Raw genomic sequence first — 13,425 nt, forward strand, 5'->3', positions numbered from 1 at the left:
GATTTTTAACATACTAAAGAAAAGTCACTGTACTTTAGCATCTTCCAAGACTTAAATACTGTGCAACTGGAATGCAAAGGTACCCTGTAATCAAGCAGCAGACAGCAATGTCTTTTCTATAAATTAATTTCTATAATGGTTCCATATTTTGAGTGAATGAAGTACAATCTGATTACTTGCAACATTTATTAATGACTGGAGCACGGAGTAGAGCACATTGGGAGAGAACCTATTCCAAAATTTTATTTTCCAGATGATACCACACAGGTGCAGATTCAGCATTTTCTTCTTTGTTCCATTGTCTCAAAATATGAATATTCACAACTAGGGTTGTGAAGCATAATAGCACTGGAAAAGTACCAAAAAATACAAGTTTTAATTTTTGTACGGTACCAGCATTTTGTGATATTTCAGTACCGGAAGTAAATGTCACCTTTCCTCTCAATTCGCCAAAACATTCACTACTGATGGAGAAAAAAACATCAGTTACATAGACTTCACGAACCAAAATGACACACTTGAACACAGTTGGAAATTCACAGCTATCAAGAGGGGGATGGTGTACAGTATGGCACGAAGGCGTATCACACCTGAGGTCTAAAAGTTGATATCAATACCAAAGTCAAAATTTTAGTATCGATCCAACACTATTCACAACCCAGTTGTACAGCTGAAGGTCAGGTAGTGATATACCATCTTTAGAGATTGTTATATTGAGAATGAAATGTTGAGCAGTAAATATGGAATTCTTTCAACATTCTCTTTATCTCGCTTTTCAGAAAACATGCTTTACAAGCTATGTTTTGCTTGTATGCAGGTGTCTATATGTATATACAGTATACACAAACACATAAAACACACACAAAGAAATTGTATATATAAAATTTGGCAAAAAAATACATCTCTATTGGTAAAAATCATTCAAATTAAAAAATGCCCATGGAAAATCAAAACTAGCTGTTAAAAGATATCTGAGCAAAATTTCCAGGTTTACAACAAATGCATTACACACATTGATATTGCATACATACCAGTCATTAACAAATTGTATGCTTCTTGCTTGTTGATCTTTCCATGGTACCAGCTAAAAAGAAATTGAATAGTTGTAAAAGGTATAATGGCAAATTGACATCCATGTTTTAGATTATAAAAAAACAAGCAACAGTAAATAGAATTACGAAAGTTAATTCTCAGACAGAAATATAATTAGTCACCCCTTGAAAAGAGTTTAAAGAAAATGTCATTGGTATCCAAGCCAGTCTATGATGATAACAAACAAGTAATTAGTGTGTACTAATGTAAATAGTTATTTAAATAAAAAACAAAAAAAAAACACATAGTACATTGCAAAAGTTGTTAACTAAATAAAGCCAACTTAATAGTCAACAGCTGCTAATAAATATCCAACTAAGCAAAAATAATTTACATGCATTTGGGGACACGCAATACAGAGTAACTATTTGCCACAACAGATTGATCTTATCATTGTTTTTCAGTAATTTGATTAATATCACAAAAGTGTGTATTAAATTGGTTGGATGTTAGCTGTTGGAAAATGATGAAAATGATGTTTGTATGAACATCTCCATATCAAATATAAATGATTTGTTAAGGAAATCAAATATGTTGCTTTAATGTATTAGTGTATGTGTGACATAACAAAAAGGAAGAATTATGCAAATTGCACATTGTTACATGTGCGTTTGTTTTAGTTACACAAGTTAATTTAAATTCTTCAGAGGAAGAGCAAGAAAATAAAATCACGAAATACTTTTAGGAGGATAAAGCTATTCTGGCAAAAACTTTCATTAAAAGAGTAATAATTTCTGTTGCTGTGATATTTGATTTCCAGTTACTTTTGTGTTCCATGTAATAAAGAATTTTTTTTTTATATAATTATAAGTAAAGTATTCTGCAGAAAACACTTTAGAATGCTTAGTTAGACTGCTTAGAACAACGAATCTATTAAATACAATTACATTAAAATTGAATTATAGAAAATAAAAGTATATCATATACTTAAATTGTGCTAATATTTATAATATATAATAATTTATAATTGTGGCGGAGTGGTGGCTCTGAGGCTAAGGATCTGTGCTGGTATCCAGAAGGTTGCCAGTTCGAATCCCCATCACTGCCAAAAGAGATCCTACTCTGCTGGGCCCTTGAGCAAGACCCTTAACCTGTAATTGCTCCAGGGGCGCTGTATAATGGCTGACCCTGCGCTCTGACCCCAAGGGGTATGCAAAAACTAACAAATTCCTAATACAAGTAATTGTACAAGGCGAAAAAAAGAACAAAAAAAAATGTTTATATCAAATATGGTATATATTACTGCATACAGTCAATGGCTACTTTGTTAGTTACACCCATCTAATTCTAGGTCTGACTCCTTTTCACTTCAAAACAGACTAAATTCTTCAACACCCAGATTTAAAAAGGAAAGAAACATTTCTTAGGGCTCTTGGTCTATGCTAATTTCATATAGTTCCTGCAGATTTTTCAGCAACACAATAATGTTGTAAACTTCCTGTTCCACCTCATCCTCTATTAGCTCCACTGAGCTGAGATATGGAGACTGAGCAGGCCACTGGAATAAACTGAAGTCACTATAACCATCATGCCACCAGCTTGAGATAATCTCTGGTCTTTAACAATGATTAAATATGATGTGGCATTCATGTGATATTAAACTGGTATTAAACCCGGAGAGGGCTTGGTACTATGCCGACTGGTGTTTAAAAAAAAAAAAAAAAAAAAAAAAACCTTTAAAAACAGCTTTCGACCCATCATACAGACAAACTACGCCATGCACAGACACAAACAATAACTTGTTTGAAAGCCACAAGTGTCTACTATACACTCATAGTGATCACATTGTTACAGTATGTAAAGTTGACTTTTAATCTGATATTAAATCACACGTGTGCTGTGTCATACAAAAATATCGAAAGAATTAAAGCCAACCTAGTAATTATTCTTAACATGGAATACCCAAGTGTTATACATCAATCAAAAGGTCTCAAGTGTTATACATCAATCAAAAAGGTCTCAACCAGTAAATTCCAAATAATGCCTTCCACAGTCGATTCGACCAAACACGGGATTCGGCCTGCCACGGGACAAAAACCGGAACCGTCACACAGTTTACCACATTTTCGCGTGTTCTAGTATAAAACTCCACAAAACTGCAGCAAAAATAAACAAATCACATTTTGGTACTTACAGCATGCTCCGATCAATACAAGGAGGTCTCAACATGGAAGCAGCACTGAGTAATCCAACAATGCAACAACATGGCTGAGGTTGCTGGCACTTACCATGTAGTATTTCTGGCAAAGGTGGCTTTTTCTGAGTGGAACATTCTCTCTCAAACTTCACACCATTGGATAGATGAGACAATAACATTTGCAATGACACCCAATACGGCCATGTTTGAACAAAATCTGCCGCACTGACATGCAAATCAACCTCTGATGCCCATTGGAAAGAAAAATTTTCGTGTGTTGTTGCATAAACTTCACAAAGCAACAGCAAATATAGACATATTATGTATCAAAAATTTATAGCATTTTCTGCTGAATGAAGCAAGCCCAAGCATGTCACCATGCGACAAAGCGTAGCAAGATACTCGCCATCTAAGAGCAGGAGGCATGTCAAAACTGGCATCAAGCAGCTAACAATTCCATTCAGGTGACTCTGGCTCAGTGGATCGTGCCATTGCAAGCTATACCATTTTATAGCTGTGACTGAGACATTTCTAATGATGTATAATATGCCCACGTTTGAAAAAAATAAATGTGGTAAAGGAGAACAAAATAAATGAAAATCCATTTTTATTTGGTGTGTGTGTGTATATATATATATATGAGAAATTAAATATTTTATATTAATTTTATTTATATTTTGGGCATCCCTACTGGGAAAGGTTCCTGTGGTGGGATGGGTGCCCATGGTGCCAAAAGCTGTAACAATGTATTTGTTTGTGTTATCAACACAACACTTTTCACAGGAACAGCTAACATGACTGGGATCACCTCAAGGGTGAAAAAACTCATCTAACATTGCTTGACCTTGAAATATAGCGCATTTTATAACAAAGACTTGGAAAAGCCACAGTGTTCGCCTATGTTTTTTTTTTTTTTTTTAACTATTTTGGCAACATTTTTTGAGTAAAGGAATGTTTAAACTTGACACAAGCACAATTTCTATCAAATTTGAGAAGTTAAATGTTAAGTTCTAGGGGAAAAATGAGTGCCCTTCCTTTATTTATTGCATAATAAGGCTTTATTATAGTGTTCTCATCTCAGGTGGAAATTGCTGAAAAATGCCCGCCAGGGTATAAGGTGCGTGTCTACATCATTACACTACCACCACAAGCCTGTATCACTGGAATTTTTATACCATATTCAGACTCCATATTCATTTTGAGGTAGAAATCGAGATTCACCATTTTCCAATCTTCATCTGGTGAGGTCCACTTTAACCTCATATCCTTGCTCTTACCTGAGAGGAGTAGAATTCAGAGTGGTCCTGCTGGCTATGGCTCATTGGCTTAAAGATCTTAATAGTGTATTTAGAGAAGTCCTTGTGCAAGTCCAATGTTGCAAAAAGATGTTACTTGAAAATCAGTTCCCCTCTTTTAGTTTGATATAGTCTCCTAGTCTACTATGATCACTTCTATTAATAAGGCGTTTTGGCCACCTCAACTGCCACTCTCCAGATATTTTTATTGCATCATTCTCTGTAAATTCTACAGACTGCTGCGCATGAAAATTCTTGAGCCGTTCCGAAGACGTTGGAATCATAATGTCTTATAACAACAATCACACCTTAATCAAACTTGCTTAGATCATGCTTCTTGGTTATTCAGGTCTTTGGTCAAAAATCAACTAAATCTCCTGATCAAGTTTGCATGCTATATAGAGTGAACTGCATCCAAATGATTGACTGCTTGGAGAAGCAGGTTCAATGTGTTTACAATCAGGTATCTATATATATAAAATCCCTATGTGCGTCCAGGTGTCCGTGTGTGGGTGTCTTCTGGTGAAGTGTGCATGCGCGGGGTACGGTGCGATGCGCGATATTACTGTCAGAGAAAGTTAGAGGCATTTTACGGAAATACAAACCAGTATTACTGCGAGAGGAAATTAAAGGTACACAATACAGTGACGCATATTACAGCCACATACAAGCCAGTATTACTGTCAGAGGAGATTAAAGGCATATTACTGTCGCGCACGCCTGTATTACCGCCAGAGAAAATTAAAGATATATTACGGACGTACAAGCCAGCGGACATACAAGACGGTATCCTTCAATAAGGGCGCGCACAGGCATTCTTCAATTAGGGCGCGCACAAATAGGCGAGCCTCAAAACGGCGACCTCAATTGGGCGCAGCGAATAAAGGCATGCGTAAATAAAGATCTGCACCTTTGTTGCTCTTCACATATTCCAGAGCCATTTGAACTAAATTATCTATGAACGCCTTTATTCGCCGCGCTCAATTGAGGTCGCCCTTTTGAAGCTCGCCTTTTTGTGCGCGCCCTTATTGAATAGAGCCGTACAAGACAGTATTACTGTCACAGAAAATTAAAGACACACAATACACGGCGGCAGCCCACGAAGAATGGTCAGCTCAGCAAGTAAACATCAACAAAAGAAAGGCTGAAAGAAAGAAAAATACGACCAACAGCAAGAATGAGGTCAAAGTCCCTTGCCATTTAATATAGATTGTTCCTACTAATGTTTATGCACTACTGTTCTAGCGCCCGTTATTGTAACGGGCTAAATGACTAGTATCTAATAAAGTGGCCACTAAGTGTAGATGGCATCACAGTACTGTAAGTTAAAAAAAAGAAAAATTAAGGCAAAAGTAATGCACTACATTTTATAATAAGTAGGTATATAACAAATTTAGCTACTTATTTTGTAAGTAGTGAGTAATATAAGTAACTAAGTTATTTTTAAATGTAACATTGACCACACTGTTCAGAAGCATAGGCTCCATGTATGTTTTAAATTCAAGAAGGCTGAGGAGGCTGTTTAATTCTTTTTTAGACCAGTTTAATGATATTTGAGCATTTTCCCCAAGGGAGAAATCTAAAGGTGAACTTGAGCATGTAAACGTGGGATTTTAAGAACTAGTTTTCCACCTTAACCATATTACTCACCTTATTCTGGTTTTTATAGTATATGCATGTAAATACACTAACTGTTAATCCTAACACATGTAATTATGGTTTGTCTGATTCTGTAATGACCATTCACATATATTTTACTGTATGTGTTACACTGTAGCAATTCTTTAGAATAAAACAATACTTTCTACTCTAGATTTGAGTTCTACTACTATTAGCGCTAGTAGTGAAGAGATGTCTGCATCACATTCACCCTTTAAAGAATCAATTTTTTGCTTGCTATTTGGAGCATAAATAATAAAATTGTTAAGCAGATGATATTTTTAAAAATAGCTTCAAATCCACATAATTTAATTAAGAGATTACAAAACAAAATTAACAACAAGCACTTCTTCTAGTTTCAATATTTATTAATTTGGGGGGAAAAAATCTAGGAATATAAATAACATCTTTCTGACCCATTTTGTTTTATTTGTTAAATCTACATGTTTTGCAATGAGTTTCCATTTTTAATCCAAGTGAACACAGTGTGCAACTATGGTACATGACAAAAGCACATAGCAAAGCATAAAAAATATTTCAAATATATTTATCATTTGTTTACTTTTTTAATGAATATTTTAACATGAAAGGTATATTTTTCTAATGGTGTTCCACAAATAGCTTATAGTCAACACTTTTCAATGGACGTGCAAATTAAAATAATGTATTTTTAGTAGTGTTGCTCAATTTTTTATTTTCTTTAAATCAATTACTTACACCTTGCCTTCATGAGGATCCTCTTCTCTTCCCTACAAATTAAATAAATAGAAAATGTTTACCAGTATTGTAAGCTTTTCAACAAAAAATGGTGGCTTTGTTAGTTTGTAAATTTTCAAGTGACACTTTAAAGTGAGATGTTTTAGGTTCACTGTCAGAGACTCTGATTTCCAACCACTTGATGTGTTTAATCGTCTTATAGTGTCCTTCTAGAGCTGGAAAAGATCAGAGTTTTCTATGGTAGAAAAATGCCAGCTACGTTATTAATCATAACGGTTCTAAAAGCGAACAATTTAATAAAAAATTACTTATTAAAAGGTAAAAGTGTTCTGTGGAAAAATGTATATTTGTCAATAGTGGTGTCACATTCCAGATGTTAAGAAGCAGGCATGTTAAAACAGCCTGGAAAAGAGAAAATTTAAAAGACTAGGGGTGTGCTATAATATGGTGATAAAACTAATGGATGTCAGAAAACTACTTAAAATAATACATAAATTGAACAGTATAATATCAGTTGAGATTTGCACTTATGCAAAGTCCACAACCACTGTAAGTGGAATCAGAATGTTGCTCATAGTACATTTTTGTTGCAAGATCAACAACTTCCAAATGTTTCCACTAGGGTAAATATGAACAACACTCGGGGGTTTACAGACCCATAGATATGAGACCGTATTTTTGTGGTTCAGATAATTTCACTTTTGAAAGGTAACTGATTGTTAACTGTATCTCCAGTTCTTCAAAAAATCACTTGTAGATTGTCTATAAATTAAAATAAATCTTTCTTTTTAGTGTCTTTGATATTCAGTTCAAGAAGACATTATCAGTAAGGAAATGAGAAGTGAAGCTGACAGAAAAGAAGGAGCTGGAGATGCCTCGAAAATCTGGATATTGTAACCTGTTCAGTTAGCCAATAAAAGGTGTCATTTTGTTTCACTTCTCATTGCATCAGTTATGGCTAACAGGGTACAATACCCTACTACTACAGTAAATAAGGCAAAGATACTCAATTTATAAATAAAACACTGTTTAAAAATTTTGTGTATTAACTCAAATTGTGCGGAGACTTTTATTGTGATTATGTTTTACATTAAATTAAATTAAAAGGAAATAAACAGGAAAAAAAACAGAAAAATCCCTGTCCCCAAGCAGCTCTAAAAAGGGACACCACAATTTATGAATTCAGATTACACTCAATAAAACATCTATCAGTGTAAAAAGCGTTCTGTTTAATTTGAAAAAGAAATTTATCAGTGCAAACAGCAACCAGTTTAATCTGAACGTGGAACAGAACAGGTAATATAAAAAGAGTATTACTTGTACAAGAAAAAACAAAGGATACAAAACATTCAACTTAGTACCGAAATATACCAGTAATCAATTTACATTACATTTAGTAGGTTTGGGGAAATAACGAATTCCCAATTACAGTACTTTTAGTTAAGGACTTAAAAAAGGGTCTGACATATAAAAAAAAGAAAACATTTAGAAATTGTTTCAGTTATAAACACTAACTTACCACTTCTTCCACGAGATCCTCAACAATTAGTCCTTGCTCATCAGTCCTGACATTTGTTACCCACATCCATCCATCCTCATCCTCATTATGTACAATAAACATGTCACCTTTAAGGAAACTGGAAGATAAAATCATGCAGTAATAATTTGTACTTGAGAAATTAGGAGAGGAATAATAGTGAGGGCCACTTCATACATCATTTTCTCATTGCATTAAATATTCTGCCATGATTCATTGAATAAACAATATATACAGTACATTACTGGAACCGATTAAATTTGAAGGAAAAACAGAAAAATTGAGGTGCTCTAAAACTTTTCACAGATAACTATCTTTCACAAAACAAAAAACATGTCCATCTTTAGTTACTTTGGGTTAGATTTGCAGTGATTCGGTGACTGCTACAGTGATTATAAAGTAATTTTCAGAGTAGGAAAGGTAAAACTCATTCTCTATATCATTGCCCAGTTTGTAAATACCAATGTGAATGAAACATAAGCCTTCTACAAAAATGTACCCTAAACAGATAAAATAATGATGTTTGTTCACAAAGCCAAAAAGTCATATTGCAGTGTCTGCTTAGAAAGTCACACTACTGTGTGTGGTCACGTTGGTATGCTTCACTGCCCCTGGATTTTGATACTCCATTATAAATGAACTTACAATGAATATGTCACAAAAAGAAAAATTGAAACCATCAATTTAATTGATAAACACTTAAAACGAAAGTTGTTTCCATAATACAATAGCCATGAAAAACAGATCAATAATTCAATGAAAATGAGCTTGAAATATAGAACTCTGTCATTTTGGAACATCCATGTTTAATTCCATTTATACACCCCATGAAAATGATGCTGTCCAATCCAATGAAAACCTAATACACAAGAAAATTAAATTTAAAAAGCATTTGTTGTACATAATAGAAATTAAAAGTTGCATAATCTCAAAAAAATCCTATCTGTAAATCCTTGTTACAATTCCCAAATGCAATTTTTGTGGAGGGGTGGGAGAAATATGACTTTTAGATGTGCCTAAGAGTTCAGTACTTAACAGCTTAAGACTGGGGGGAAAATGGCGGTACTTCAAAACATTTCCAAGTCCTGGAGGTAGTACAGATCAAGCAACTTTTGCTATTATACAAAATCAGACTGTGTAACAACTATTGGCAGTAACCAACAGCCGGGATCATGAACCACTTCTCAACATTGGTTTTATATTGTTGTCCAGGTGCCCTGATATAGGGGAATTCAAATGCATATTCTGTTAGCTGCCAACTACAAAGCTGAGTCGGACAAAATCACAAGCATGCTGAAATGAGAAGTAAGATGGGTTGACAAAGCTCCTTTATTTTGAACAGTATATTGGGTTTTTCACAGCTAGCCATTTATCAATCATGAATCACTGCTTCTATGCACTATAGTGAAGTTGTTCTGAAACTGCTAAACTCACTATGAAGTGGTATACTTGTAAAATGTAGTTGATACTTCTCACAAGTGATTGGTACTAGGGAGTCATCTGATAAAGTGTTCACCCTCTACTTGTGTAATGTTATACATTATTAGAAACTGCAGTTCCAAATTTGCTCTACTTATTTTTAGTTCAAACCTTTTAAGACAACCACATTTGTTTTCGTATAACTGCTTTGTAACAATATATACTAGTCCTCATTTTCACTAAGTATTTCATTAAAACTCAGTTCTGATAACAGCATATAAGCTGCAGATTGTTTTATTCTCTCCTTTTAGTAATTACCAAAAAACATGGAATTCAATTCATGAAGACAAACTGACATCCATATATGAATTCTGATATGATTCTAATACTGGGTAAGTGAGCTGTGCGAGAATGTGTAGAATGTTTTTTTGAAAATAAAGCAATTTACGCTATTCAATTTACTGTGGGATCCTGAAAATAGTGAGCTAAAGAGACATTGAAGTTTTTAGTTACATAGGTTGCTGGAGCTACAGGGAGTGCTACACTTACCTTTTACTTTTGGGAACAACAGTACAAGTAAAACTAAGTGGATGTTACAAATGTAAATTAATATTTGAATAATACCTGCTCGAAATGCCAAAAGAGATAAAATGTATCATTATCAGTAGTTCAACAAATACCCAAATGCAGAACTTTTAAAACTAAATGCAGTATTTCTCTGTTACACTCTTTTGTACTGAACTGTAGATATACTGATCAACGTTGAATATTTCAAGATTAAAATGGTCATAAACCTGTCATAAATAATCTTTGTATATATTGTAATTATGCTATAAGGGGCGGAGTGGTGGCTCTGAGGCTAAGGAGCTACGCTGGTATCCCGAAGGTTGCCGGTTCGAATCCCCGTCACTGCCAAAAAAGGCCACTGCTCTGCTGGGCCCTTGAGCAAGGCCCTTAACCTGTAATTGCTCCAGGGGCGCTGTACAATGGCTGACCCTGCGCTCTGACCCCAAGGGGTATGCGAAAACTACCAAATTCCTAATACAAGAAATTGTATAAGGCGAAATAAAGAACAAAATAATATTATACTTTGTATATATTGTAGTAATTATCACCTTACAATGTATAAGCAGAAACTGTCCCTGAATCCAGTGTTGAAAGTGCAAATGGTCCTGTAGAATAGGAGAGGAGCGAGTGAAGGGACTGTGCAGGTTAGCTGGATGCCACTAATATTCTGCACCACCATCACCACACATTGCAAGACTTGGCAATCTTGTCATACCAGGATGTTGTGCAGTCAGTGAGCATGGTCTCTACTCTGCACCTGCAGATGTTAGTGAGAACTGATGGATCAATGTGAGCTTTCCTCAGATGTCTATGGAAGAAAAGGCATAAGTGAGCCTTCTTCACAATAATGAGAAATGTGTTGTGCCCTCTTTAGCTCATCAGTGTTGGTCATATTAAGATATTTAAAGCTTCTCACCCTTTCCACAACATTCCTCTGAACTAGATGAGTGTGTGGTCTGCCTACTGCTTTGTGAAGTTCATGACCAGTTCCTTGGTCTTGGTGCAGTTGAGGATGAGAATTTTGTCTCTGCACCATAAAGTCCACAGGTAAACCACTTCTCTGAAAACTCTCTCATCATTGCTGGTGATTAGACTTATGATGCTTGGTGTGTGGGTGTGTTTGTGTGTGTCCTGCGGTGGGTTGGCACCCTGCCCGGGATTGGTTCCTGCCTTGTGCCCGGTGTTGGCTGGGGATGGATGGTGAAGTTTTCAGCATATTTAATGCTAGATTTGAAGCACACAGTCACAGGCAAACAAGTACAGAAAGGGGCAAAGCATATCACCCTTTGTTGAGGATGTGATGCTACTAAGTCATACATGTTGGCTGTGTTGGGTAAGAAGTCCAAACTCCAAATGCAGAAGTTGCCTCAAACTCTTAAACTGTGTTAAACGTTGAGCTGTAGTCCAGAAACAGGACTCTGGCATGACAGCTGTTATTATTCAGACGTTCTGAATGGTGGTACTTAGTGAAAGGAATATGGCATCCTTTGTGATCCAGTTGTAACAATATAAAAACTGGCAAGTAATCATGACAAAAAACATAATCCTCTCAGTGTTGGAAACTTTGTCCAGGTGAGAATAAGCCTTGTGGAGCAAATAGACAGTTGCATCTTCTACTCCAATTTTTGCCTGGTAGGCAAACTTCAGGTCGTCTAGGTTGGAATACCAAAGGACGACTCACATGGTCTAGAATCGTATCTTCATGATGTGGCAAGATGCAAGTGCCATTAGTCTGTAGTCATTAGGTGAAGAGGTGTCTGCCTTCTTTGGAACAGGAATGATACAGGATGTTTTCAACAACAGCAGGGATAGACTGAACAGGTGACAGAGGACACTACAAAGTTGGTCAGCACAGGCCTTGAGAACTCAAAGACTGACTCCATCTGGTCTTGCACCGCTTCCTGTATGTAGCATCCTCGGTTGTCTCCTTACCCAGTCTTTGGTTATGATCAGCCCATACTGATGTTACTATTGCAACTAAAACAGGCAGCATCAGATAGAAGCCTCTGCTGTGCATGTGACTCAGGAGCCATTTCAATAGAATGTTTTTCTGCTTTTAGATAGACAAGCACTTTCCAAAGCTTTTCACAGGGAGTTACTGAAAACTGAAACATATACACAGTGTGCTCCATTTAAGATACCTTAAGTATAACTGAACTCTCCCTGCAAATATCCCTGAAGAATAAGAATACTACAGTATATCACAGTGTCTATATATATATATATATATATATATATATATAAACACACATTAAATATACAGCATAAATACGCAGAAACACACATACACACTGCTGTTCAAAAGTTTCAGAACGCTCCCATTTTTTTTTTTAAGTTTAGATTGAAATTTAAGCAGTTTAGGTTTAGCGAATAGCTTGAAATGATACACAGGTAAGCAGTTGACTACCAGAAGTGGTGGGGAAAAAAGTTTAGGTTATCAAAACCTGAAAAATAATGCAATTGCAAGCTAATTTAGCCTTGAACGTTCATGCAAACAATTCCTACAGGTGCCTAAACTATTTCTGAATACTTAAACTCTCTGTCTGTGTAAAGGCACAATTGGAAAAAAATCTGTTGCTACCTTCTTGGAAGCATTATTTCAACAATACTGTACACTACAAAGAGTAGTATACTGCTATCATAATGTCAAGAAAAAGCTAGCTAGCAAAGGAAGACAGACTGACTATTATAAAATACATGTCTTTAAAGAAACTGCAAAGAAAGGAAAGGTGTCAGCAAGTACAGTCTCCTGCACCATCAAAAGTAACTGTGAAACTGGAGGAAACTGTGGCAGGAACAGGTCTGGCAGATTCAAAGCCTCAAGAGAATCAGAAGACAATTTTCACAGACCAAACACCTTGCATCATAGGCAGCTCACAGGACAACAGCTTCAAGGACATCTTAAGAATAGTTGAATAATGAAGAGAAGTTTTCGAGCTGCATGTTTGACAGTTTAACACTAGAATCAACAGAGTCTATGAAAAAACTTGTTGATCCGGCCC

The 13,425-nt window shown here is 35.6% G+C and overlaps 1 protein-coding gene across 1 annotated transcript in view; it reads right to left on the bottom strand.

Moving 5' to 3' along the window:
* rasa1a (RAS p21 protein activator (GTPase activating protein) 1a) overlaps positions 1-13,425 on the bottom strand; it is a 178,158-nt gene that overhangs the window by 72,892 nt on the left and 91,841 nt on the right. Inside the window, exons 5-7 of the mRNA XM_028804718.2 lie at positions 8,420-8,537; positions 6,901-6,932; positions 1,032-1,084 (exon numbers count right to left, since the gene is read on the bottom strand). Of these exons, the coding sequence (XP_028660551.1) occupies positions 1,032-1,084; positions 6,901-6,932; positions 8,420-8,537 (203 nt within the window). The remainder of the gene's footprint in view (positions 1-1,031; positions 1,085-6,900; positions 6,933-8,419; positions 8,538-13,425) is intronic.

This window comes from Erpetoichthys calabaricus, chromosome 7 (assembly GCF_900747795.2).
Source record: "Erpetoichthys calabaricus chromosome 7, fErpCal1.3, whole genome shotgun sequence".
NCBI lineage: Eukaryota > Metazoa > Chordata > Cladistia > Polypteriformes > Polypteridae > Erpetoichthys > Erpetoichthys calabaricus.